The 26,847-nt window shown below is 57.0% G+C and overlaps 1 protein-coding gene and 1 long non-coding RNA gene across 4 annotated transcripts; one reads left to right on the forward strand and one right to left on the reverse strand.

Moving 5' to 3' along the window:
* Positions 1-1,924: 1,924 nt before the first annotated feature.
* IGFBP2 (insulin like growth factor binding protein 2) lies at positions 1,925-25,587 on the reverse strand. 3 transcript variants are annotated; one of them, XM_072813093.1, is made up of 4 exons: positions 25,064-25,587; positions 4,831-5,060; positions 4,001-4,141; positions 1,925-2,415 (listed from the first exon to the last, which is right to left on the reverse strand). In XM_072813093.1, exons 1-4 carry the CDS (start codon positions 25,539-25,541, stop codon positions 2,251-2,253), a joined length of 1,014 nt encoding a protein of 337 aa, XP_072669194.1. In that variant the 5' UTR covers positions 25,542-25,587; the 3' UTR covers positions 1,925-2,250. The 3 variants fall into 3 exon arrangements, with proteins under 3 accessions (XP_072669194.1, XP_072669195.1, XP_072669196.1); XM_072813094.1 differs by lacking the exon at positions 25,064-25,587 and adding an exon at positions 17,931-18,027; XM_072813095.1 differs by lacking the exon at positions 25,064-25,587 and adding an exon at positions 10,758-10,794.
* Positions 22,182-24,234, forward strand: LOC140625635 (uncharacterized). The gene is made up of 2 exons (XR_012024978.1): positions 22,182-22,687; positions 24,072-24,234. It is a non-coding gene; the product is annotated as an uncharacterized lncRNA (long non-coding RNA).
* Positions 25,588-26,847: the final 1,260 nt, after the last annotated feature.

The raw sequence follows: 26,847 nt of genomic DNA on the forward strand, positions 1-26,847 counted from the left end.
GAGCCACAGCGGGGGTGCTGAGCTCGGAACCCATAAAACCCTCCTCTCCAGAGGCTTTAGAGGACAGGGAGGCGGTGGGCAAGCGACATGGAAATGGATAGGGCGACTGTGACTGCCTCGGAAGCACCCTGCCAAAATACCGCAGAGCCGAGTCGGCCAGGCTGGGGGGCCTGGGGCCTGGCATTGAGTGCTTCCGCCCACAGCGGCCCCATGACCATCGCTCCCATTCACCCGGCCCTCTAGTTTTCAAGCACATTCACAGCCACGGTCTTGCATGGAGCATCATCCTGTTACGCGAGGCTGAGATCATGCCCATTAGACAGATGAGGAAAACGGAGTCTCGGATAAGGCGAGTAACGTAGGACCAGGGCAACGGGACAAGATTCACACCCAGGTGTCCCGACTCCAGCATTCTTCTTGCCCAGCTCTGCCCTGGAACCACCCAGGACCCTTAAAACACACAAGGCGACCTACCCGGGCTCCACTCCAGGCCAATCAGATCAGACTCTCTGATGGGGGCGTGCGGACAGGAGTATTTTGAGTGCCCCGGCCCACTCACGTGTTAGGCAAGGTTGAGAACCCCTGCAACTGCAGGGGGGCCAGCACCGGCTGCCCCATCCCAGGCCAGCAGCCACCAGCTCCTGCTACACCCGAGGGGCACGGAGACGGGTGGCAGGAGCACCCACCCGTGGACGAGAGAAAATCAGGCCCCAGGTAAGGACGGCTGACCCTCAGGGTGCAGATCCAACCCACAGCCAGAGTGCCTGGGGCTCTCTCCAGGCGGCCCGCCCAGCTTCCTCCCAGAGAGGGCAGCATGGCCCAGGGAGCACCCACACTCTGGAGTTAGGGGCCCCAGCCTGGGCCCTGGAGGTTGGGCGGCGGCAGCTCTGTGGATTATTTCTTCATCCGTAAAGTGGAGCTAATAGAGCCTCGTTTGTGGATTCATGAATGGACTACTCCTGGAGCAGCAGACCGGACAACCTAGCTAAGGGACCAAATGGCCTGCTGGCCTAGACCTTGGCCTCGGCCTGCCGCAGCCAGAGCTCTCTGGCCAGGGTAGTCTGCTTTGGGGCACCTGGCTTTGTTCTAAGGGGAGGAGCTCATCTCACTCCCACCCCCGTGAGGGCCCCGAGCGTCCCCCTGCCTCTCCTGAGGTGCTGGAAGGTCAGGAGGGATATGGCTGGAGCGGCACCACCTGCCCTCACCTGCGGCAGGAAAGGGTCCAGACACAGGAGAGCGGCTAGGGTGACAGGTGGGGCTCTGTGCCCTGTGCTGGGAGCAGAGCACTCCTTTCCCTGTGGCCCAGTGCAACGTGGGTGGGGGGTTTGCAATTCGCCAGGGGTTAGGGGCCCCCAGAACACAGTGGGTGGAGCTCTCACATAGAATTTTGCTCCAGAGCTAAGGTCCCTATCTGCACATGTGTAGTCCCTGGTCTTGTCAACTTTGCTGCTCTGGAAGGCCGACGGTTATGTGGGCCCCTCGGAGAGCAGCTCCTGAATTCCCAGGGGCAGCGCTCTGGTGAACATGCTGGCACCCACCAAGCCTGCTCCCTCTCCTTGAGGACCTGGGGGCTGCCTCCTCCTGCACAGAAGGGAGCTCTCCTTTTAGGGGCCAGAGGACCGCAAGTCCAGTGTCTCCCTGTTCTGTCTCCCTCTGCGATGCACCTGAACGTGGGAGAGAGAAGGGGCTCAGAGCCACCTCCCCTCCCTCACTGCCCACCGGGGGGACGGCCATCCAGGGGGAGACGCCAGATTCAGGTGGCCGCCCTGCAGCCCTGCAGGATCCCGCCTGCACCGGGAACCACAGCAGTGCCTGTCGCATTCCCAGGACATGTCCCTAGGGGTCGGGGACAGAGCTGGACAGACAGGCAGGTAGGCCTTCCCTTCCCAGGGAAGCCCCAAAGACTCAGGCAAAAGACATACACTGTATTTTTCCTTCCTTTAATCTTAAGCAAAAGAGACACGGGGGTTCAAAAATAAAAATTTCTTTTTCCCCCCTCCCCAACCTTCACCCCAACTCCACCCCTGCAAGCACCCTCCCTCCCCAGCAGGGATAGGAGAAGGCGAGGGCGCCGGGGAGGGGGAAGGCGGGGCTGTGCCGAGCTCGGTGCTGGTCTCTTTCCAAATATAAATACACGTGTCAACACTCCTGGAAAACCCTCCCCACCCACCACGCAAGGCTCTCCTCCCTCTGCCAGTGTTTGGAGAGGGGGTGGGGGCGGGGGGTGCCCGGCACCGGCTGGCTGTGGTTTTACTGCATCCGCTGGCTGTGTACCCCACGAGCCTCCTGCTGCTCGTTGTAGAAGAGGTGACACTCGGGGTCCCCCCGGATGGTGGGGGCTCCCTGGATCAGCTTCCCAGTGTTGGGGTTCACGCACCAGCACTCCCCACGCTGCCCGTTCAGAGACATCTTGCACTGAGGAGAGAAAAAAAGAACATGGAAGACGGCCCTGTCACCAGCAGCTGTCCCTGCTTCTCCCAGCCCGAGGTTCAGGGAGCAGTTCCAGGGTGCCATGCAAGCTAGCACTGCAGGCCGGGGCTCCCCAACCCCGACCGCGTGCCGGGGAGCACCCTAAAATGCAGACTCCCCTTCAGCAGGTCTGCAGCAGGGCTGAAACTCTGCTGGGCTAGCACGCCCCCATGGGATGCTGGTGCCCGGGCCGCGCTCCAGTGACCAAGGCTCTGGGGGGCTGCCCAAAGGTGGGAAGAGTCCATCCCCACCCGGCAGGGAGGCCCCACCCAGTGGGGGACCTGGCTACTGGGGTCTGGTTGTAGTGGGAGGGGAGACAATGCTAGCACCGGCCCTGCTATGTGCCTCGCACTGTATGAGCAAACTCCAAGCTGCTCATTTATGGTTTACAACTTGCATTTTTAAGTTTATTTTTTTATTCTTTTTTAAAGATTTTATTTCTTTATTCATGAGGGACACAGAGAGAGAGAAAAAGACACAGGCAGAGGGAGAAGCAGGCTTCCTGCGGGGAGCCCGATGCGGGACTCGATCCCAGGACCCCGGGATCACACCCTGAGCTGAAGGCAGACACCCAACCGCTGGGCCACCCCAGTGCCCCTATTTATTTACTTATTTTTGTACGCTCGAGGCTCAATGTGGGGCTTGAACTCATGACCCCGAGATCAAGAGTCACACACTCTTCCGTCGGAGCCAGCCAGGTGACCCTCCTGTTTTTTATCTAGCACAACCCGTTCATTTATTCCTCGTGAATCAGGTACGGTGATTTCACCACTTCACAGATGATCAGAAGGAAGCACAGACAGGTTAGGTAACTTGCCCAATGTCACCCAGCTAGTAAGAGGCACCGCCGAGATGTGAACCCAGCCATTCCTGTCCCAGGGTCCCTTTCCTTACCTATGAACTAATTACCACGGAAAATCCCTTTAGTTACCCCATAAGGGACAGGACACAGCCTGTTTTTCATTGGAAGAAATCACTATTTCTTCTTCTGAGCTCCAAATGCAGTAGTCGGCTTACATCTTGAGGGCACGTGTACAGGTAGCTTTTAACACTAGACTGATTATTTCAAGGGGCAAATGCCTGCCTGTCTGCCTGCCTGGGCTGTGAAGGAGGTAGGAAGGGGGACCCCTCCAGGAGGGTGGGTGTCAATGGTTTAAATCCATGATTCTGGAAGGGTGGTCCACGGACCATCAGCGACCCCTGGGAGTTTGTTAGAAATGCACACTCTTGGTTGCCACCCAACCTTCTGGAATGGGAGGTAAGGCCCAGGAATCACTGCCAGGCGATTCTAATGTTCAATGAAATGTTGAGAAGCATTGGTGTAACCCCACATCTCTTCTCCCAGAGGCTCCCTCCCAACCTAGACACCACGGGCTGACGGCAGGTAGCTGGGTAAGTGGAGTCAGCCCCCGACAGGCCTGGCGGCTGGCCTCCCCATGCCCCCCTCAGCTCTCAGACCTCAGAGAATGACAGGTGGGTAAGGTAGGAACAAGGCACCCCGGGGCTTGCGGCCAAGGAGATCCTCTCTCACCTGTTTGAGGTTATACAGGCCGTGCTTGTCACAGTTGGGGATGTGCAAGGAGTAGAGGTGCTCCAGAGGGCCCCGCTCATCCGGAAGGTGCATGGTGGAGATCCGCTCCAGGACCTGGTCCAATTCCTGCTGGCAGGGGGTCTGTGGGCACAGACGGGCACAGAGGACGCTCAGAGTGAGCCCAAGCTCACAGAACACTGGCCTAGGAACAGCCTCAGAAAGCAGCTCATGCGCAGGGAACGGATGTTCCCCAGGCCACGCAGCTACTTGGTGGAACCAGGGACTTCTGACTGTGATCGCACTGATATGTCACCGTGCCCCACTTCACCCTTTAAGGAAAGTCGCATGGGTAGGGGTTTTCGCCCGTCACTCATTCTGTGTCAGTGGCTTTCAGGGGTCAAAATGGGATCTACTTGCAAAAGTGCATTCGAGTGGCTGTCTCTGGCGTATCGCTACCCCGACCCAGTGGGCCAACCTCCATTCTTCTCCATCCACCACCCAACCAGGACCAAGACCCAAGACGACAGAGCGGAGCTGGAGGGTGGGGGGTGCAGCTAAGGGAAAGGAACACATCCCAGCAAGCTTGAGCAAGTTCAAGTGCATCCAGCGCCACCTCTAGCACCCGTTTCCTGGCCTCTGGCCTGAAGGCAAGCAGAAACGTGGAGGACGGGGCTTCAAGAAATCCTCCACCCTTTCACAACCAAAGGCACTGAGGTCCCCGAAGGAGACACCAATCAGCCTGAAGGTCGCTGACATGTGTTAGCGGCAGAAGCAGAAAGGACTCAGATGTTACCGGGGGCCCTCTCCCACCCAGACCCGGCCCCTCTGACCCTGGCAGGTGGGGGCCGCAGCTTCTTGGGCTCGTCCAGACCCAGGTGATGCTTGCCACCCTTGCCCATCTGCCGGTGCTGCTCGGTGACCTTCTCCCTGAACACGGCCAGCTCCTTCATGCCTGACTTGAGGGGCTTCCTGCCAGCACCACCTCCGCCGCCTAACAGGTTCACGGTCCCATCCACGTGGTTCTCAACCAGACCTCCTTCAGAGTGCTCGTCGCCATTGTCTGCAGAGAGAAGAAGGGAAGAAGAACCCTGGGCGCTGTTTCCCGAGTGCCGCCCCCCCACCCCGGGACTGTCCTAACCCCTGAAGATGGAGGTGATTGACGTCCAGGCAACAGTACTGAGCAATTTACACCGACTATCAACTTCAGTTTTGCAGCAACTCTTGGGGGGTGCAGGTGGCACTACCCCAACTTTGACGGACGGCCAAGTCAAGGCCCGCAGAAACCCAGACCGAGACCTCACATCTGGTCTGGGAGGAACACAGGCTGTCTGGGAGGCCTAGTCCGTTGTGCCTCCAGCCAGAGCAGAGTGGGGCAGCACAGAAGGATCAACACGTCTGCAAGGCTCCCACCCCAGAATGGGACGAAGTCCTTCTGGATCCAACACTCTCCCCTAGAAAGACATCCCAGATCCACCCGCCCTAACCTCCGATTTGAAGTCTTCATCATCTGTGCCCTAAAAGGTACAGTTTTTAAAACTAACGTCAGAGATCACCGGGCCGTGCCACATCTGGCGAGGGAGTGAGGTCGAGAGCCACCACCAGAAGCCACGGCCTCCAGTTCCTAACAGTCCTGCTATTACTCCTCACCCACCTGCCCCCTTCCTCGTGTGTCCCAAAGATTCAGTCCCAGGGCTGCTCCAGCACCACCCCGCGGCCCTGACTGGTCTGTCCATGCATGCCACCGCCTGCCACCTTACAGGGAGCCCCGAGAACAGGGGCCGGCTCGACTCTGAACTGTCAGCTTATTGCAAGGCATGCAGCCTCACCCAGATGCTTGTCCAAGGAGCATCTGTTAAGTCTCTTTCAACTTTCCTAAACCACCAGTGTGTCAACAACAGGGAAAGGCTCCTACTGAGTGCACAGCTCAGGTGGAGGGGGCCCTGAGAACAGCCCCCAGCTCCCATGGTCTCACGCTGGCTCAGGTATGTCCAGCCAGGGGCAGACCAGAGGAACAGAAGGGCATGGAAGAGTGGTTACCAGGGAGACAAGTCCCCACGGGCTCTAGGAAACCCGGGACTCACACCGCCCTTGTAGACACAGCAGAGCACACGGCGCCTCTGACCAAGCCGCCCGGAGCGGCTCCCCAGCAGGTCCTGACAAGACCTGGAGGTGCGGAGGGGATGTTTCTAAACAAATTTTGCATTTTCTCTTCTTTTTTTGTGCCTTCAAAAACTTACAGCTCTGATAACATAACGGGATGGCTCTTCATATATTTCTACCCAAGAGCTTCAGGTGAGGCACTTAGGACCTGATGGTCCCCTCAGAAGCCGGGCACAGCGTGGTGGGCTCAGATGGCCACTGTCCTGGGTAGTGTTTTATGGAAGAAAAAGCTGACCCTGACCCATAAAAGGGGGGCCATGATGCCTACCGTGGGTGGTTGCAAGCTGCGGCATTCACTCACTCCCCGCCGACAAAGGGATGGGGACACTCTTGTGCGCCACGGGGTACTGGCACCTGCTTTCACGGAGCATGCTCCAGGAGACCCAGGTGGAGTCTGGCCACCTGACCCTTGGCCAGTCCTCACCAGCTACGGCCACATTCCTTTAGAAACCCAGCACAAGCTCTCCAGACTGGCGAGCACGGGTTGGTAAGACAAGCCCAGCTCCCCGACTTTTTACAGCGGCTCAATTTGTCCTGCACATACCACCTCTCTGTGCTTCCGTTTCGTTACCCGAACTGTTGGATCATAATAGCTCTCACTTCACAGGACTGCTGAGCGGATGTTCTATGTAAAGCTTATAAGGTTAAGTAAGGCCTAGAGCACGGAAACTCTGTGTCCTGTTGGTGACAGTACTTTGATGAGGACAAAGATGCCAACTGCCTCAGTTGTCCGTTATGCGCTCCGTCAGCAACACGGAACCCGCCCAAGAACCAAGAAGCGGAGGAAGAGAAGCCTCTGAGCATCGGAACAGCTGTCGCTCCATGGATGCTTGGTCAAGTTCAAGTGCTCTCCTCACAAGGCACGGGGACATTCGGCACAGGACGAACACTGACAGCTCACAGGAGCACGGCTCCAGCAAGCCTGGGCTCTGGATGTCTGGTTTCCCGGGCCACCGCAGAATAAAATCAACAAAATTAAAACGAGAGAGAGAACGGAGGCATGTGAACAGTGGCAAGAAGTATCAAATGGCAGGAAGAAAAGAGGACACTAAAAAAACAAACAAACAAACAAACATAAGAACTTTGGGGATATTTAGTGCATAGCAAACAACTCCACACCCATCGATGACCCCTGAGGACTTCCATATGGTGTAGCCCAAGAGTTGTGTGGATAGTGACGAGGACCTTGGGAGGGCCAAAAAAGGCGAGTGGGATGACATGTCCAGTATTTTAGCATTTAAAAAAAAAAAGAAAAGATTTCTATCCAAAATTGTTAAAATTTTAGAAAAATAAAAATGGAAATATTTGAATGAGTAAGCCCTCTGAAACCCGGAAAATTCTCTCTAGAATGACTATTTCCCCAGTGGCTCCAGGGGAGCCTGGGTTTTACCATAAATAAACCCACCACAGATTAAATCCCGTTCCAGGGACTCCTGGGTGGCTCAGTGGTTGAGTGTCTGCCTTCAGCTCAGGGCATGATCCTGGGGTCCTGGAATCGAGTCTCACAATGGGCTCCTGGCGAGGAGCCTGCTTCTCCCTCTGCCTACGTCTCTGCTTCTCTCTCTGTCTCTTATGGATTAATGAATAAAATCTTTAAAACCAATCAATTCTGTTCCAGAAACCCCAACACCACCCGCAGCAGATGGCCTATTTGAAGCATTTGCCACCAGGCTGGATGGGAGTTCGGTCCCCACCATGTTGGATTAGACCCACCCACCCACCCCAAACTTTCATCACTCACCCTGTCTCCCGACCCCAGCACTACTGACTGGGACCAGAATTCTTCACTGGGAGCTGCCCCTGCAGTGTAGGACGCCAAGCAGAATCCTGGGCCTCTACCCACCAGAAGCCAGCAGCACCCTCCTGAAGCTGTGACTACCAAAGATACCTCTGCACACTGCCAAATGGTCCCTGGGGAGCAAAAGTGCCCCCCACCGAAAACCATCATTTGGAAGTCAGGCTTTATCCAGAGGCCTAGAAGTTCTCCAGCTCCATGCTGAAGACTCCAAGCCCCGAATAAGGCAGATCCAAGCTCTACTCTATTCCCTTCCCTCAGCTAAGACCCCGCACCACTGTTCCATCCCCAGTACAGTTCTGGCGTCCACTAGTCCACCTTCTGGCCGGGGGCTAGGGGGCTTCCCTAGGCATCCAGAAGACTCCCAGGCTGCTGTTCCCCCTTCTCTGAGCTCTCTGGGCACCCAGACCACTGAGAGGGGTCAAAGCAGGACCCCTGGCTGAGTCCCAGGGGGGACAACAAAGCATGTGAAAACGTATTAGATGTAAGAGGCACACAGGTAAATACGCATCAGGCCTGCAGGCTCCAGGCAGGGCTGGCTTGTCATCAGGCACAGCAGGAACAGTGCCCAAGGGCCTAAGAAATGTTAGGATCTATTTTAAAATCAATCTCTTAAAAAAATAATAATAATACGATAAAATAAAATCAATCTCTTGAAAAATAAGCTTTTAGGTAAAAAAAAAATTTTTAAGCCTTAGTCGCCAGCACCAATACATTCACAGTTAGAAGATGCGGTCATCATCTATGATTTAACATCTTTTCACGGAGGAAGGGCCACAAACACCAAGGCGTCCAGGGTCCGCGGTCCTAACACAGCCCCGGGCCAGGCCCTGGAAGATGGGGGGCCACCTGGGCGGCCCGCTCCAGGAGGACGGAGTTGGCTTTCTATCCGGAGACGGCCCCATTCTCCCAAAGTAAAGATCAGTTTGTCCTGCACACGGAGGCCACCTGGATTCAAGGCTAGGTTTCATCCCATTCCGTTATTGATCTCGGCTCTGCCAACGAACGTGCCAATAAGATGAAGAAACCTGGTTTGCTGACGCACACGCTGACGCCCCACACTTTGAAGGAGAAGCCCAGGGAAGGGAACGAGAGAGTTGACCGGGTGAAGAGCAGACAAGCCTGTAGCCAGAGAAAAGCCTGGATTCCTTGACTGTTATATTCCCAGCCAGAGAAGGTCAAGAATTCAGGTCCAGAGTCCACTCGCCTGACTGAATCCAGGTCTACCAGCGCAGCCCCAGACAAGTTACTTAAGCTCTCTGTGGCTCCATGGCTCATCTCGAAGTCACGGACGGACAGCACCCGTTGCCAGTGGGCAGCCAGATTCCCAGAGGTGCTGCACGCAGACACAGGGCCAGGCACACACAGAGCTGGCTCTCACCTGCCCCCACGTCTCCCCACACTCGGCCAAGCACCCACACGGCACCCCTCCACTCAGGCGGACGAGGGCATTGGCACGTTTTGCCAAGTTCCTCCCATACGTTCTCTTATAGGTGACAGGAGCGGCCCGTAGGAAAACATTCCAAATGCAGAACTCCAACTAGAGATGGAATTTGCCCTCAGAACAAAAATACCAAGTTGCATTTTTTTTTCCTGCCTAAGAGTGAGGTCCAGAATAATATTTATTATGCAACCACTTATGTATGCAGCTCCGTGGGCTGCAGTGCAAAGGTCAGTCTAAGAAATGGTTCTTAGCAGCCCGAATCACATAACTGGGAAAGGCTTCGGGCTTAGTGATGACCAACAGGGACCTCCCGGGCCCCCAGAGATCTTCCCCGAGGGATTAGCTGTTCTCTACACAGCGCCCCCGGAGATGGCTCAACACTGCAGCAGGGGACTTGCCGACTATGTAAGAAGGGAAAGCTTTTCCAAAGACAGGTGGCGGAGACCCCAAAGGGCCTGAAGCATGAGAACCCCTGTCCTGTGCAGGTGTACGGCCGTACCTCTCTACCTCATGCACCTGGAGGGGAGCTGACACGAGACAGGTAAGGAGAATGAGAGGCAAGGGACGAGTCGCCCCGTTTTACAGACAGCAAGCCCGAAGCCCAGAAGAACGACCACCCGGTCTAACAGGAGCACACCCCACCTGTGTGCCATCAGCAGACGTGCTTCGCAATGGGCATGGGGCCCCGGCGTTGTTCCTTGACCCAGCCTTGCCAAGGGGCCCGGGAGGGCAGCTGGAAGCTGCCACTGCAGGAGAAAGAGCTTTACACCTACATTCTGCATTCCAGACTATGCATTAATACCCTGGTTTTAAAACTTAATTTTGGCATAGCCTTTTTTTTTTCCCTGACGTAATCTTGTCGGATCATAGTACTGGCGACATCACTCAATGCATGAATCGTGTTCGACAGATTCTTAAGCTCATGAAACCACATTTCCTCCTAGCACCGTGCCCTGACCTCCGTGCTCCAAGAGACAGCTGGCGATTCCTGATCTATGGAAGCACCTTAAAGCCCTCTTAGGAAAACAGGCCCCCAACATCTAAGAGCAGCCCCCCACACTCCTTCTTGCTTAGAACGTGAGGCTCTGTCCTTATGCACACCTGGCAAGAGATGATTTTCCCCAGAACAGGCCACATCTTCCTAACAGATGACTATGCCTCCCTACTCCTTCTGATCTGTATTCCGAACAAAACCAAGCCATATCCAACCTTCTCCTTAGCCTACCTCCTGACTATCTGGAAATCTAAGAGCTGAGGGCACTGAGGGGAGATGAGACAAGCTTGTAGGCTGAGGAAAGCCTTGATTCCTTGGCAGTCTACTCCGACCCCAAATGAATCATGCCCTCCAGTGGACTCACCTCCTTCAACAGGTAACAGCATCGCAGGCCCCTGCAAGAATGGATTCCGAGTAATGGGCCAGGGGAATGCTGGCCACGTTCCCGGTTCCGCTCTCGCTGGGCACAGAACTCATGTGGCTCTTGCTTTGTTGGTCTCTCCCCAAATGCACTTAATCTTGACGCATGCTGGGCAAAAGAATGAATACTACCATCTTCCTCTTTCCTCTTGGACAACCTCTCCAGTAACACCCACGGCAGTGGACAATTCATTAACAAGCTCGAGTGGGCAAAGACCTCCAGGAGTCAAGAGGCCTCCCGACCTTGCCGCTTACGATTCACCCGTGACATTGGTCAAACCCTTTAACGTTCCTGAGCTCTAACTCCTCAAGTGTGAAAAATGCAAATAATCACCCTACTCAAGTGAAGGCTGCTATTTGTTATTACCACTTGCCCAATGTGGGCAAAATCAAGCCCCGGAAGAAATGCGCAGACAGATGAGCTATTTCTCAAGTGGGTAAATGGAAGATGCATGGGCCAGGCAGAGGGGAAGGGGGGATGAGATCTGATCTGCAGAATGGCCATATGCATGGGGGAGACAGGAGTTACAAGAAGGTTCTGCAATACTGTCTGTCTGCACATTTCTTCTAAAGCCTGATTTTGTTGATTGCGTGAATTCCGTCTGTCACTAAACATCACAACCCTCTGCCATTTGATGGAAGTCTCTGGGCAAGTGTGGATTTGCCTAAATTACTTTAACTTCACAGAATTTATGGGAAGAAAGGAGAGGAAGGGAAAGAGGGAAAGAAAGGGAGGGGAGAAGGAGAGGTGGCTCCCACATATCACGCATGCACAGGGGAAACAGGGCTCATAGGTAAAGTCACCAACTTACAGGGGAAACAGCTTTTGTTGGAGAGAATTGGAAGCCAGTGCCTTCGGAGGGCTGACTTTGGCCACCATGGGCAGTAACACAGGCCACCGAGGCTGGGGTGGATCCTTCAGGCCACCTTGGGAGGTGGGGGGGGGGGGGAGGGAGGCCAACAGAAGTTAGCAGTGGTGGGGAAGAAAGGGGAGCTTCTTTGTTTTATTTTTCAGCTGAGGTCCTTGGTCTCTCTGGTAAGTGGCCTTGTCTGTGTGCCTCCCTCCACTCTTTCTTCTAAAGGTCACAGGCGGCAGGCCACATTGGTCCCTCACGCAGGAATTACAAAGAGTGTGTCCACGAACGTCTGCTGTGGTGGAGGCTGGCACCCAGGACACATTCCAGCATCTCGAATGACGTCCTCCCATCAGCCCATCTACCCCCCTGCTGACACCCCGCTTCCTTCCAAACTCCCTTCCCGTTCTCTCCCCGCCCTCTGGGGCCCTGCTCTCTGCATGGTACCAGCAAAGCAGACCTGACATCTCTCAGATGCCACCATGTTCTGGGAGAAACTCTTTTGGCAACGGACCAGTAGCTCCTCAGCATGGCTTTTGCACAAAAGGAATCCCCGTGTGGTGGGGAAGAGCTGCGAGCGGCCTCTTCAGAGGTTCCAGATGCACACATCATCCAGGTTGTACCACACAAGGGCAGGAGCTGGCCACTGTCGTCAAAGGATAATTACCCTGCACTCAGAACTGCCATGGGCCTATCGCCCAGCGAGGCGTTGCTACCCTCATAACCTCCAGGGAGGGGAACGGCCAGTACCCACGCTCACACAGGGGAGGAACTGAAACTCCTGGAGGGCAGAGAGCCCACTGCTTGCCAAGCTCCCCCTCTGGATTCCCTTTGGAAGGCCAGCTCTCGGGTTCAAAGCTTTGGTTCTGACACAGCAGGAAGAGGAGTGCTGGCCTGAAAGCCGGGGCAGCGGGGGGGGGCAGGGGGGCAAGGTCTGATTCCGAAGCTACCACCATGACTGTGGACTCTGAGTGATGCCCAACAGGTGTTTAAAATGTGTAGGCTTTAATAGATGGGGGCACCTGGCTGGCTCAGTTGGTAGAGCACATGACTCTGGATCTCTGGGTCATGGGTTCGAGCCCCATGTTGGATCTAGAGATCACTTTAAAGAAATAAAAGGAGCTTATATGGTCAAGATGTATAGGGTTCAGCATGCTCATCTATAAATTCAGGGAGTTAGATAAGGGGAATGTTTCCCAGTCATGGCTGTTCATCAGAAATCCTCTAAAGAGCTTGCTACAAATGGTCCTCAACCCCAGCCCCCCAGGGTTCACAGACAGCATGCCTGAGCAAAGGTCAAGGACTAGGTATTTTGAACAACCTCCTTAAAGCTCCGGCATTTCCAAGGCCCCATTCCTCTGCGTTTCTCTGGCTCCTGCCTCAGTTTGCTGATGAACTTCTTGGTAATGGGAGGAGAAAGATGCCTCTTCTTTTCAAGAGCTAGGACTTCACATACTCACCCTATGAAGATACAGCCTCTCGAGCTCTTTCCATCCAGAGACTCATGAGTTCATAAACTGACACACATGCATGCTTGGACGCACAGAGGAGGCCCTTCTTGGCCAAACGTCATGGAGATTTCTAGAGCATGCCTTCACGACGCCGTCTCCTCTCGGGCTCCCCCTGAGTGAGCAGAAACAGCACAGCCTCTACAGAGCTTCCCTGCCTACGCGCTCTCGTGGGCTGCTCTATAAACACCAGGGTCATTCCTGGAATCACAAAGACCCGGGGAGGGTCAGCACTGAGGCACACCGTTTGAGAAAACAAAAACACGCTCACATTCAGCCAAGGTCCCCAGGGACTCCGTGAGCCAGGCTGTCCTGGAAGAGCCAGAGAAATTGAAATCAAGATGGCAAACACACTACCAGTGTGTGTGTTCACTCTTTCTGTGGGTCCCAAACAGTTCTCCTCCGGTTCAACCAAAGCCATCCAAGAGCCTGGCAAGGTGGCCTACCTGCCAAAAGCCCAAGTGAGTAGAGAATGTGCTTTGGTGCAAACTTGGAACAGGGACCATGGGAACAGGAAGACTGTGGCTGGCCCAGCAAGTCCAACTCTCTCCAACACGGGTGCTGTGTTCACTACAGCATTACCTGTAGCTGCAAAAACTGTTGGCAACCTGACCCAAAAAGCCTTTCAGCGGGTCAATGGCTAAATAAAATCAGCAGGGTAATACAATGGAGTCATACACGGCAGTCGACAAGATCGCTCTGACCTGTGATCACTCCTGACATCTATCCAACGTGGACAGATCTCAAAACCTAATACTGACAAAGGGGGAAAAGCTGCAGAATGAAACCTTCTTGCACATTTGACTTAGTGCAAGAACGACTCTAGATGTTGGCCATGGATCAGCAAATCTGTTTAGCCAAGGAAGAGAAACACCAAGTCATACATGCTGGTGGCTGCCTCTGGGGACGAGGGACCAGCAACAAGAGGCTGGTGGGGAAGGTCATCTGGAGGTGTTTAAAAGGGACGTGAAGCAAACAGGACAAAATGTCAACCACTCCCAGCTCTAGGGGGTAGACTGGTGTTCTAGCATAAATCTTATTACTCATCTGTATTTTTCTTTTCTTTTTCTTTTTTTTTTTTTTTTTTTTTTACAAATTTCATGTTTATATAATCCTTAACCTCTATAGCCAATGTGAGGCTTGAACTCACAATCCCGAGATCAAGAGCTGCACGCTCCACTGAGCCAGCCAGGCACGCTGCAACCATTTTCTTGTAAAAGTCACTTCCCTCACCACGTTCACTCTTCTCTCTCCTTGCCAAGCAGGGGTATCAGTAAATATGAGGTGCTCCTGAAAGCCCCCTGGGTGGAAGAGGACTGAACATTAATACCATGGCCAACTTCACTGCCACTCTGAGGCCAGCGCAGCATCACCAGGATCACTGCCTGCCAGAGGCTGACCATGGGCTCCTGGCCAGGTCTCTGTGGCATGAAGAACTGGGAAATGGGCCAGAGGCAAAGACCCAAAGAGAATGGGAGACAGTTACAGGGTCAAGGAGAGGACGGCGAAGGAATCAAGATGGGGCAGGCCTGAGAATGGAAAGCCAAGGGACGAGCTCATCCCAGTGCAGCCCAGAGGGCACCAGGGGGTGCCCAGAGGTGTGGAGTGATGGAAGTGCCCAAGGGCCAGTCACGCCCAGTGGAAGGGAGGAACCCATTCCAGCTCCTTGAAGCCCAGAGAAATAGGAGCTTTAAGTTGAAACAGGAGAGATCCAGAGTCTTGACCTTGGAGTCGTGAGTTCGAGCCCTGCGTTGGGTATAGAGATTGCTTAAAAGAATAAAATAAAATCTTTTTAAAAAATTGTTTTAAATAAATTGAAACGCTTCTCTGGCTCCCCTCCAGGATGAAAAAGCATGTGTTACGGGGAGCACTGACAACTGCCTCTTTACAGTCTTGCACTGAGCTCCCTTCCAGGGAAGATGAGGGTCCCATCATGAAGAGGGGATGAGGTGATAGGGAACAGAAGGAATAAAGCACTGGGGTTGAAAGTCCCGCACACAGTGCGTGCTCAGTCGGTGTGTAAACATCAGGAGAGCGGACTACCTGAAGAGCATCCCACTCTCTGGCCTAGCGGATCATGTATTATTTCTCCTCACTTTTCTGGGCTCTCCCTCTCCATCCAGGCAGGCCCCGTAGCAGTAAGAGTGGTCAGAGGTTTATAAAAAAAAAAAAAAGGGGGTGGGGGGCAGTCAGCAAATGGAAGTACGAGATGGGAGAGAAAAAGACGCTTCCCTTTCCTGGGACCCACATTCAAACTGTCCAATGACATGACCCCCTAGACCCCCTAGCTCTCCCAGAGAGCTAAAGACCGGGTTCTACCCACCTGTCTCCTGACCCCTCCCCTTCTGCCCACCTCTTCTCCATGCCTCTTCTGCATCCCCGTAAGACTCTTCCCCGAGACTGCAGGCCTGACAAACTGAACCCAGAGGGTGCAAAAAGAAACTAAAAACCTGTAAAGATGTCCAGGATTGCCTGCCACACTCTCAAACCAGCACAAGAAGTGTCCGGAATATAAATAAGTGTCTTTAAATAGGTCACCATGCTTTTCTTTTTCTTCAACTAAAAGTTCACTAATTGTGCCTGACTTAATACTGTATCACATCTGGGGTCTTCCTTGGTTGTGCTCTCTTGGCTTAGGGGCAGCAAAGAGAACCAGAGACAAGCAGCAGAGCTTCGAGTGAGAATCGTCGCCTCTGGAGCATAAATGGGCCATGCTCTCAATCACTGGTAGAACCATGACGAGTGACAATGGCATCAAAGACCAGGACGGCCCTCTGGAAAACCCGTCCACCTCTAACGCCATTCTGGACTTTCCAAAGCAAAAGGGCAGCTATCCAGGGAAGCCGCACCCCGTGGAGAAAGCCGTGCCTCTGAACCAGATCCTTAAATCCCTGTTCTACTAAACTTGTCCAATCAGAAAACATGGAAAAACAGGCATTTGCCTTCTCCTTCCCTTCTGCGTGTTGAGATTAGAGGAAGAAGGAAGGAGAACCGGTGTGACATCATCTGATTATCTGAGTTTCTGTGCTAAGTGGTTTGTGTACAGAACCTCGTTTTTTATCATCGAGCAATCACATGAGGTTGATAATTTCTTATCCCCTCTCACCTTGACCAAAAAAAAGGAAAAAAAAAAAGCCGTAGTGCTTGAGGCCAATTGCACAAAGTCACGTAGTCAATGGCAAAGCCAACACAGATCCAGGTTGTTCAGCTCCATAGCTCTTAACCAACCATGATGGGGTCTGGTCTTTGGCATCGTCTAAGGGGAGACTCGACTGGCAGCTTTCAAGCCCAGTGCTTTATTCCTTCTGTTCCCTATCACCTCAACCCCTCTTCCTGACGGGACCCACCTCTTCCCTGGAAGGGAACTCATCAGTCAGATCCCAGCCAGGCCCACCCAACCTCAAAAACCCTTCTGATCCAGTACACCGATGCCAACCCCATCCCAACCCCACTGCCCTTCATCCCGCCCGACACCCCTCCTGCCACTGTTGCTATAGAAACTACCCAGCCTTATCAGGCAGCTGCAGAGGCAGGGCTCGAGGGGACTGCCATTTTCATTTTATCTTGGCCTCAGGCACTTCAGAAAGCAACGGGGGCACCATCCAGAGGCAACTTGGCACCTCCATCCAGAAGTCAAGACAATAGATCTAAAAGAAACTTCCCGGGGAGTCGCATTAAGGAATATTTTTGAGAAGTTGTGCCTTAATTACCACCTCCCAGGGAAAAGGAGCTTTTCGGAGCAGCAATATATAATTCACTGCTTCTTTGCACGCATGAGTCTCCGGGAACGGGGCCCTGGGATGGGAGTCCGGAGACCCAGCCTCCACTCCGGTCTGTGCTTGCCTCAGCACCAGAACCCGAACGCAGCCTCGATTTCTTCATCTGTCAAGTGGGGAGAATTCTGAGGCTAAAGCAGAGCTGGAAAGAAATGAAACAAACAACAAAACCCTACAGGCAGCTGGGTCAAAGTGGAGGATGTCTAGAAAAAAAGCAATTTGAATTAGCATGACTTTGTCCTTGACCCTCTGCTCACTGCAGCCCACAGTCCAGCTCGGATCCTTCCGGCTCGAAGGCTTCACCTCCCAGATACCTTTCAGGAGTTGAACACGTTGAGCCCCACCAGGCCCATCTTCCCGGGCTGAGGCCCTCCTGGGCACCCTCAGCCCTCCTGGGCCCCTGCTCTGGGCCCCTCCCTCCCTGGCCTCCTGCCTCCGGGGCTCAGCTCCTCGAATGAAACACAGGCGGACACACCTATACCCATCAGCTAATGAGAAACCCCAGGCTCTGCTCAGCTCAGGCCAAGCGACCAGGGGACCTGTGGGCCAAGTCTCCTGCCCCGCAGCTGGAGGCCTGCCAGCCCCTGCCCCTTCTCCCCAATCTCCACTGGGGCCCTGCCTCCCAACAGCCAGGAAGAGACATGGGGCCGGCGGCCAGAAGGGGCCCCGTGGGCTGCCAAGTGCCCCCTCCCCCATCAAAAAAGAAGGGAGGGGGGTAGAAACAATTCCTGACTACAATCGACTCTGTATTTCTTTCCGGGGGAGCCGGCTTTCTGAGCAAGGTCTCCCTCTGCGTCCTGACTGACACCCAGGAGCTGAGCCAGAGCAGATCTTCCCTGGCTTTGTGAGAGGACAGGAGTGGCCGAGGAGGGGGAGAGGCACGGGGCGGGGAAGGGGGTGTCCATTTCCCAGGAGTGAAAATAAAATCCTTTGCCCAGACACTCCTCACTGGGGAGGTGGGTTGGGGGGCAGCAGTTACCCTGGAATCCGAAAGCCAACAAACTTCTCTGAATTGAGGATCCCATCTGTAAAGTGGGTTTTTTTTCTCCCGGAGGCTGCATCCCCACAGTCATGAAGGGCCTCGGAGTCTAAGGAACCCGCCAGCTCAGATTCCCAGCGGCAAATGCTGTACTCTGTCCCAACTGTCCCGCTTTTCACCACAAGCCTATGCTGACCCCTGAAGGCTCCAGCATCCCCTTCTTCTGCTTCCTGGGGCCTCACCTCCAACAGATGCTCTAAAACACAGTCGTCCTATCATTACACCCAGACAGGCGGTCACTCGGATGGAATCAGACACTAGGGAGGATCTCAGTGCCCAGAAAACACTCCTCCCAACCCCCAGCACTCCAGTGGGGAACCCATCAACCCCTTCAAAATGAGATGCTGCTCCCCAACCCGCCTCCCAGGGAGTGAGGTCAACTCTGCAGACGGCGTAGTATGGAAAGGAAACGTTACTTTCTGGACAGAACGTCCAATTTCTTTGGCAGGATCATGTTCAACGTTCTGGCTCCCTAGGCTCAGCCAGGATAGATGTGAAAGCCCATTCTCCTGGAGCAAGAAACAGGCGCCACGGGGCCTTCACTGGCTTGGACCACTCAACTACCACGCGCCCTCACCCATGCCATACGTACTAGGCGTGCTAAGACCAGGCTGGTTCCTAGCTGCCCCTACTGTTCTGAAGCCTGGGTCCCAGCGCTTTCCTGTGGAGGGCTGTCCGTGGAGGAAGGGGCTTCCCCCTCTGGAAATGTGGCCTCAGGGATTCTCTGGTCTTCCAAATACCTGCAGTTGGAGGGCTAAAGGTTGACTGGCCAGGTGAAGGCAGGACCCAGCCCTGTCGCCAGCTTAGGAGCAGCAAGCCTGCAATGTACCCAGTGTCCCAACTCTAGGGCCACCTCTGTCCCCACATTCCCTCCACCCCCAACTGAGGCACTGGGGCTCCCAGACCAAGAGCGGCCAGACCAAGAATGAGGCTCCCAGACCAAAAATGGTCAGTCCCAGACATCAGGACCCGGCCCCTAAAGAACATTGCCTAACTCCTCTGCAAAAAAAATGGAAGCCGGCTGACCTCAAACCACTTGCCTGACGTCAAATCCATTGATACTATATTTAAAGTATAGTTTTGTTACTCTTCCTACAACTCCAGTCCATGGAAGTAGGCGGGAGGTATGGATATTTCTATTTTATAGGTGAAGAGATGCAAAGCAAGTGACTTAATTAAAAATAAAACAAAAACCAAAAACCTCCCCGCAAAAAACACCAAAGTGCTTAGCTTTGACTGTATTATCTAGCTTTCCACGCACACACACACACACACACACACACACACACACACACACGGGCGCCACCCTATGGAGCTGGTGGTGTCAATATTTGATTTACAGATAAGGACACAGAGGCTCAAGAAGGACCCATCTCCTGCCCTGGGTGATTAGTGTGTGGTTGGAAACTGGGCTTTGAGCCGGAGCAAGTTCACACCACGAAGAGGCCACTTAAGCGCCACACTGAAACCTCCGGGGACTCCGTGGCCTGCCTGACGCAGCCAGCGTGGCCTTCTTCGTTTCAGAGACGGGCTCCCTAGGCGTCAGGGGGGAGCCCCGGCCTGCTGAGCTTGAGGAGCTAATACGTGTGAGCACCTGCTCTGTGCCAGACACTGGCCAGCAGCACAGCCATCCCCGTCTCCCCAACACTGGCATCTGAGGGAGGCCCTGCACACCAGCGCTCAGGTTCTCGGGGACAGGTCTGCAACGGAACCCAGTCCCTGTGGCAGCACAAGCCGGCCCACCAGCTCTTCTGAGGCCGCGCTGGGACCCTTCTGTCTCTCCTGACTGCTCCACGCTGGTCACTCCCCTCTGAAGTCCCCAGGACGTGGGCCTCCCAATGGAGTTGAGGGAAAGCAAATAACCGAACCTGGCCCCTACATGGCAGGTGTCCAGGAACAAACTTTCTGGCTGACAGGGTCAAAGGCTTTTGCTGCCAACACCCCCCCCCCTTGCTTGGCCATGGGGGCGGAGGGGCACAGAAGAAAGGTCAGGCCTCTCGTTACTTACCTGCTAAGGCGTCCCCCGACTGAACCTCAGAGTCCCCCACACCTGCGAAACGGAGGTAAAAAGCCTCCGTCTCTCCCTCCCAGGGATCTCGGAAGTCAGGAGACAAAGCAGGCTAAGAAGCCAGTTCATAATAGGATGAGGACAGATGGGAAGGCGACCGAACCCCTGGCAGCTGCCTGCCACCTCAGCAAAATGCTGGCCAGAGACAGCAAGGAGTAGAGAGGCCTAGAACGGGTGCCAAGCAGAACACCAGCTCCCCTGGTGACTTAAAAGCATAACCTTGCTCCTCCCTACCTCGGGTTGCAGGGGGAGCAGCCTCAGCACAAACCCCCTTGGGGATACGGCCACTTCCCCCGCGTCCCCCCACCAAGCCCAGCCCCTGTGCCACCGCCAACTACCCTCCTCATCTCAGGATCAGATGTGGTCCCAGCATTCCAGTCCCCCATCACCTACGGGGTCTCCACCTACCTGGATTCTTGCGGAAGGCTGGGGAAGCTCTATCCTCCTAACTGAGCGTCCATCCAGGGGTTCAAGACCCAGCCATGGTGGGAGAGGCCTAGGGGAGCCAGGGGAGCCAGGGGAGGGACTGGAAGCACTAGGAAGGGACAGGTTGAAACTAAAGCAGTCCCTGCTGATGGGGGCTTTTTAAAAATAACAGTAACGACCAAGCCCTTTGTTATTGACAAAATAACAATAGTTATTGTTATAGGTGTTGTAGTAGGTGAGGAGGGTGAGGAGGGTCAACAGCAAAACCAAAGGTATGCAAGGTCTGCATATTTCCTGCTCCTCCTTCACACCCTTCAGCAGCCCGTGCTGTACCCCCCCCCCCCGTCCCACCCCCACCAAATACTGTCGTCCTGTTTTGGATTTCACTGGAACCAAGAATTCCTGGAACTTCCTCCTACCAAAATTTAGCAATTGTGCATCCAGTTTCCTATGGCAAAGAAGAGCTAACGTGAGACCGGACTAGAAGTGAACCTGATGAATGAGCTACTACGGTGCACTGATCCTCTCAAATCTCTCACCCTAAACCCTCACATGCTGGACAACTGGTGGCCAAACATGCTGCCACTTCCAAGTAACCTGCAGGCATCTCTCTAGGGCCGACTTCCATGCAGTCCCCTAACCCAAAGGCATGATTTGCCTGAAAATTTCAGTTTAAAGCTCAACGAGCTTTCCGTTTAAAGCTAACAATGAGAATCATCTAAGCCTCCCTTTTCCCTCTGCCTGCCGGGAAACTCAGCAGTCCAACCTGGCCAGGACCCACTGGCCAGACGGCCCCTCGCGGTGGTCACCAGCAGATAGATTCTTCTTCCCCCTGGACACCGCCACGTGTGCGAATTCAGAGATTCCTTAGCCCTGTTCTTGTTTTTACGAGATCCTTTGACCTCGTTACATAGGATTTTTTTTTCCCCTCGAAGCTTCTTCAGATACCTTTGTCAAAGGAATAGATGGGGTCAGTATTACCACACAAAGGGAACTACCTGGGTGAACGGTGTGGACCTAAGTGGAAGGTGAGTAAGGAGACTGCCGGCAAACACCCGGATTCTGGGACTTCCTCAAATTCCAGCCCTCCAGGCACACAGAGGAGGAGGAGGAGGAGGAGGAAGAAGGGGAGGCAACCGGCCAAACCCTGCAAACCCTGCCCCGCCTGCCTCGGCTGCTTGGGGACCTGGCGAGCCACGTCCTCCAGTCCAGCCCTGCCTCGGGGCCGCCCCCCGCGGGGTCCAGTGGCCCCAGGGACTCAGCGTCCCGGAGCCCCGGGAGCAGCAGCCCTCAGCTCCCCCCATCTCCTCCTTCCAATGCACGGTGGTGACTCAGGCGGGGCGGCCTAGCAGAGCGAGTTCTGGGTGTTCTGTCCAGAAGGGGGGGGGAGGGTGGCGGAAGGTAGTGGCGTTAGCGATCGGTGACAGTGGGTCCCACTCATTCCCCAAGTCTATTTTACGACTTTGAACTCAGTATGCAAATTTATGCAAGACAAGATGCAAAGCAGCGCGCTGTGAGCCAGAAGTCCCATTGCTTTTTCTCCCCTTTCTCGAAGCTGCACGGCACCACTGTAAATCAGCGCTCGCCTCTGCCCCCCTTTCTGCTCCCCCAGCAACTGCAGATGCAAAGCCTCCTCAGAGCCGCCCGCCCTGGGACTTTGAATGACTGCACATTTCTATAGCACCTTTATATGTGCAGCCGCCAGACGGCCACTCGGCGGCTCCGCCCCTCGGCAGAAGCCCAGGCATTGTGCGCGGCGGGAAGGAGCAGGAGCCGGAGCGGGCCAGTCCCCCGCCGGCCCTGGGTTCTGAAAGGGAGCCCACTTCCTCCTCTTCCCCCCGACATTTCTAGGCACTCCGGTTCAGCCCCGCTCCGCCAGCAAACACACCCACACGCTGCTAAGGTCCAGACCCCGCCGGATCTGGGGGGGCCGGGGGGGCCCCACTCCCCTGTTTCGTCCAGGCTCGCTCACCTACTCCAACCCGGAGGCAGGCGGACTTCCGAGTTGCTCTGAGCCCACCAGGCCCGCCCCATCACCCCCCAAGGGATGGAGGCTCAGCACCCGCAGATGGCCCCCCCCACCCCCTGCATCCCAGCCCGTCCCCAGGAAGTCAGCGACACAGCCCCTGCGTCCCGGGAACAAAGACAAAAGCGCTAACAGCAAAGCCGGAACTGCTGGGGTTTGCTGCCTCAAAATAAGAGGGTATGTTTAAAATTCTCAAAAGCAACCTGCTCAAAGAGGAATGCAGTCTGGGATGGGAGAGAGCTCGCTCTTCAGACAGGGGGGGAGAGGGGATGGGAGATGGGGGGGCAGGCAGCGGCTTCCAGGGCTCCGCTCCCCTCCCCTCCGGGCCACGTCCTGGCCGCCCACCCGAGCCGGACCCCAGGGCTCTCCAGGCAGCACCCCGTCCCGGCCCCAGCCCAAGACCCTCTCCTGCCCAGAAGCCTCACAGCCTGCCCCTCTCTCCCCTGCACCCCTGGCAGCCCAGGCTTCTCCCTGCACCGCCCCCTTTCACCCAGCCCCACTCGCGCCTCAGCACCCTGCTCTGGGTCACTTCTCTCCAGGGTGCCCACCCGGCTTCCACATCTAGCTCCCACCCCCACCCCAGGGGCCCCTCTTCCCAGTCTGGAGCACAAGAGAAAAATGCGGAAGGCGTCCGTGTGGACACTGGGAGAAGGCTGAGGAGGGCTAGCTGGCGGAGGGGAGTCCCACAACCAGGCAGAAAATCCGGAGTGACATTCTTCCCATGAACTCGCCCCATTGTCCCTGGACTCCCCTGACAACTCCCCGGTCCCCTTCAGGCTGGCGGGGAGGAGGGTACGGGGACAGTGTCCCACATCTGTTCTGGGGCTGGGAAGCCTGAGAGCTGGTTTCCAAGCTGCCAGTGAGAGGGATGAAGGGTGGGAAAAAATACTACAACGTCTAGGGAGGACCTGTACCATGCACTTTATTAAGACGGTCAAAATCCAAAGGAGTCTCCGAACTCGGAGGCCTTTGGAAAAGTTCACCCTGCTGAGGAAGAGGTTTGGTTTGTCAGAGTTCAGCTCCAAAAGCGCAGCACCTCCCTGGAGGGGGGCCGGGGGGGCGGGGGGGGGGGATCCGGCCGCCTGGAAGGGGCCACGGAGGAGGAAGGCAGAGCCGAGTATTTTCCTTCTATTATGACTTTCTAAGAGAAGCAGCAGGGAAGGGTTAACTTGGAAGCAAGCAGGCTGGGGGGGGGGGGGGGTAGCCAGCGGAGAGAGAAGAAAGGAACTCCGGGGTTCAGCTTAGCTCCCTCGGAGGGAGGAAGCCCTAACGTGCTCTGCACTCAAGGTCAAAACTGTGCCAGAGACACAGAGGAAAGATTTCAACTCTGACCCCCAATTCCATTCCCAAGGAGAACAGGGAAAATACAATAACTGGGTAGAGGAAGGGCAAGGGGCTGTAGGGTCCTGGAGGGGGGGGGCCCTTGGGGGGTTAAGGGGAAGGGGGGTTGTACTAGGACCACAGAAGTTTACACGCATGCAAGAATGTTTGCACTTATTCCTTTTCTTTCTTTCTTTCTTTCTTTCTTTCTTTCTTTCTTTCTTTCTTTCTTTCTTTTAAGCTTGAGGAACTTGGTCAGGCTGGCTTGCTTTTTACAACAGCAGCAGGCAGTGGACACATTTCCCAACCGTCTCCAAGAAGAAAGAAAATAAATTGCAGTTTCCTCCAGACCACTGGGGCAGGAGGCTTTTGGAACTTTACAAACAAAACAAAACAAAACAAAAGTGAGAGTCTCCCTGCCTGGTCGTGTCCCTCAAGAACCTCTGGGTGGGTGGGGGCGATGCGGACGCCTTACAAGGACTCCCGGGGGCCCCCATCCCACCGGGCGGAAGGAGTCCCCCGGGGCCGGGCGGCCGGGCCCGGACCCAGATGCTCCCGGGGGCCCAGATGCTCCCGGGGGCCGCACGCCTGCCCCCGCCCGGGCCGCAGCCGGCCTCCAGCTTAAGTCACCCGGAGCCGACCGCGGGGCTGCGCCTCCCCAACGCCCCTCTTTCATTGTTCCACCCGACAGGGAAGGAAGCATGAGCCCTCCTGCTTCCCCACCGCACACAGCAGCGCGCCTCTGCACTTCTCCCCTAAGCAACCCACCCTACAAAGCCCCGAGTCCTTTCCTTCCACCTCACCATCCCAGACGGAGGGGTCCCTCGAGGAGCTGCCGCCTTCTCCGTGCGCCCCGCTCGCCCGGCGTCCCCGAAGTCAGCGGCACCCGCCCGCCCCCGCCGCCCCCGCCGCCCCCCACGCCCAGCAGCGCCCTCCGCCGGGACCTTTCCAGGAACCTGGGGTCAGCGGCCACCGACTCAAGCCGTGCCCCCTAATAAGCCTCAAGCGCTTCCTCCCCGGGGTCTGGCCGACACCCTCCTCCCCGGAAAATCCCCCCTCCAAAATAGAAGTGGAGGGACCTTGCAGCCAGGGGAGACTGGGGTCACAGGGACGCCCCTCCTGCGCCCATCGACCCCGACCGAGCAGTAAGCAGGCGGCCAGGGAGCGCCCTCCCGGCAGCCGCCCCCGGGTGCGGGGCCCCGCCGCCCGCCCAAGTTCGCCCCAACTAGTTACCTGCAACCTGCTCGGGGCTGGCGCCGTACTCGGCGTCGCGGCGCTTCTCGCAAGTGCCCTCGCCCAGGACCAGCGCCTGCAGGGGCAGCTCGGAGCCCGGGTGCGGGTAGCAGCGCAGCCCCTGCGCGCAGCGCGGGGTGTAGACGCCGCACGCCTCGCCCTCCAGCCGCGCGCACACCGAGCAGCAGCCGCAGCCCGGCTCGCGGACCAGCTCGGCGCAGGGCGCACGGGCGTCGCCCGACACCCCGGCCGCCCCGGGCCCCCCGGCCGCCCCGGGCCCCCCGGACACCCCGGACACCCCGGCCACCCCGGACGCGGCGGCGGGCGGCGCGGCCGGCGGGGGCCCGCAGGCGGCCAGGCGCTCGGGCGTGCAGGGCGGGCAGCGGAACAGCACCTCGGCGCGCGCCCCGCGGCCCCCGCCGGCGCCCAGCAGCAGCGGCAGCAGCAGCAGCGGCGGCGGCAGGAGCAGCGGCAGCATGTCGGCGGCGGGCAGCGCGACGGCGGCGGGCGGCGGGCGGCGGGCGGCGGGCAGGTGGCGCGGCCCTGCGAGCGCGGGAGCCGCCTCCTCCGCTTCTCCCTCCTCCCCCGCAGCCGGGTCCTAAAGGGCCCTGCTTCTCCCCGCCCCCTGCCTTCTCCCCTCCCCCTTCGGGAGACCACCCCCTTCCCCGCTCTCCCGCGCGCCGGCCCTGGGCGCGCGCCCCTCGCCACCCCCGCCCCCGCTCCGCGGGTCCCCAGGGCGCACCCCCGCCCCGCGCGCCCCGCGCCCCCCTGCTCCGCGGGTCCCTAGTGCGCGCACCCGCCCCGCGCACCCCGCGCCCCCGCCCCGCGCCCCCCTGCTCCGCGGGTCCCCAGCGCGCGCCCCCGCCCCGCGCGCCCCCCGCCCCGCGCCCCCCCTGCTCCGCGGGTCCCCAGTGCGCGCCCCCGCCCCGCGCCCCCCTGCTCCGCGGGTCCCCAGCGCGCACCCCCGCCCCGCGCGCCCCCTGCCCCGCGCCCCCCTGCTCCGCGGGTCCCCAGTGCGCGCCCCCGCCCCGCGCTCCCCGCGCCCCCCTGCTCCGCGGGTCCCCAGCGCGCACCCCCGCCCCGCGCGCCCCCTGCCCCGCGCCCCCCTGCTCCGCGGGTCCCCAGTGCGCGCCCCCGCCCCGTGCACCCCCGCCCCGCGCCCCCCTGCTCCGCGGGTCCCCAGCGCGCACCCCCGCCCCGCGCGCCCCCCGCCCCGCGCCCCGCGCCCCTCCGAATGACTCCGGGGTTGGGGCAGGACCCGCGCGGGAGTGGAGAAAAGTGGGCGCTTTTGTCTCCTGTGTTCGGTTGGGTTCGGAAGGACCTAGTCTGCGTGCGTCCCACGTGGCCGGCACCGGGCCGACCGCTGGGGCAAAAGGCCAAGGGCAGAAGACCTAGTCCTGACCTCCGGGTCCGCTCCCACCGGGCCCCTCCATCCTCGGGGCTCCCCTCGGCGCGGCGCGGACGCGGGGCCTGGGGCGATGACTCCGGCGAAGGAAGCTCCCCTCCTCTGCACCAGCCTAGCCCGAGCAGCCCTATTAGGGACCACGCCGGCTTCCCAACTCTGCGAGCGTCCGGTAACATGTAATTACCAGAGACGCAATTTGGGGGCACTGAGAAACCTGCTCCCTTCCTCTCTGCCTCCTCGGACACCCCCCTCCCCAAAGTAATCCCTTAGTTGTGACCTCTCCAGATAGAGTCTTCGAGACGCATTTGCTGTGGGACAGATCCCAAAACACCCTGCTTCAGGGATCCTGGAGAGGTTAGATCAGATGTCTAGGTGTGAG

Source organism: Canis lupus, chromosome 36 (assembly GCF_048164855.1).
Source record: "Canis lupus baileyi chromosome 36, mCanLup2.hap1, whole genome shotgun sequence".
NCBI lineage: Eukaryota > Metazoa > Chordata > Mammalia > Carnivora > Canidae > Canis > Canis lupus.

What these genes read in the sequence shown, in the direction of transcription:
- IGFBP2 (XM_072813093.1), bottom strand. Translation starts at nt 25,541, where the DNA reads ATGCTGCCGCTGCTCCTGCCGCCGCCGCTGCTGCTGCTGCCGCTGCTG. An exon ending in TGCGGCCCCCACCTGCCAGG is followed by an intron (nt 4,142 to 4,830) that starts GTCAGAGGGGCC and finishes CTGTGCCCACAG; the next exon opens with ACCCCCTGCCAGCAGGAATT. An exon ending in GCCTGTATAACCTCAAACAG is followed by an intron (nt 2,416 to 4,000) that starts GTGAGAGAGGAT and finishes TTCTCTCCTCAG; the next exon opens with TGCAAGATGTCTCTGAACGG.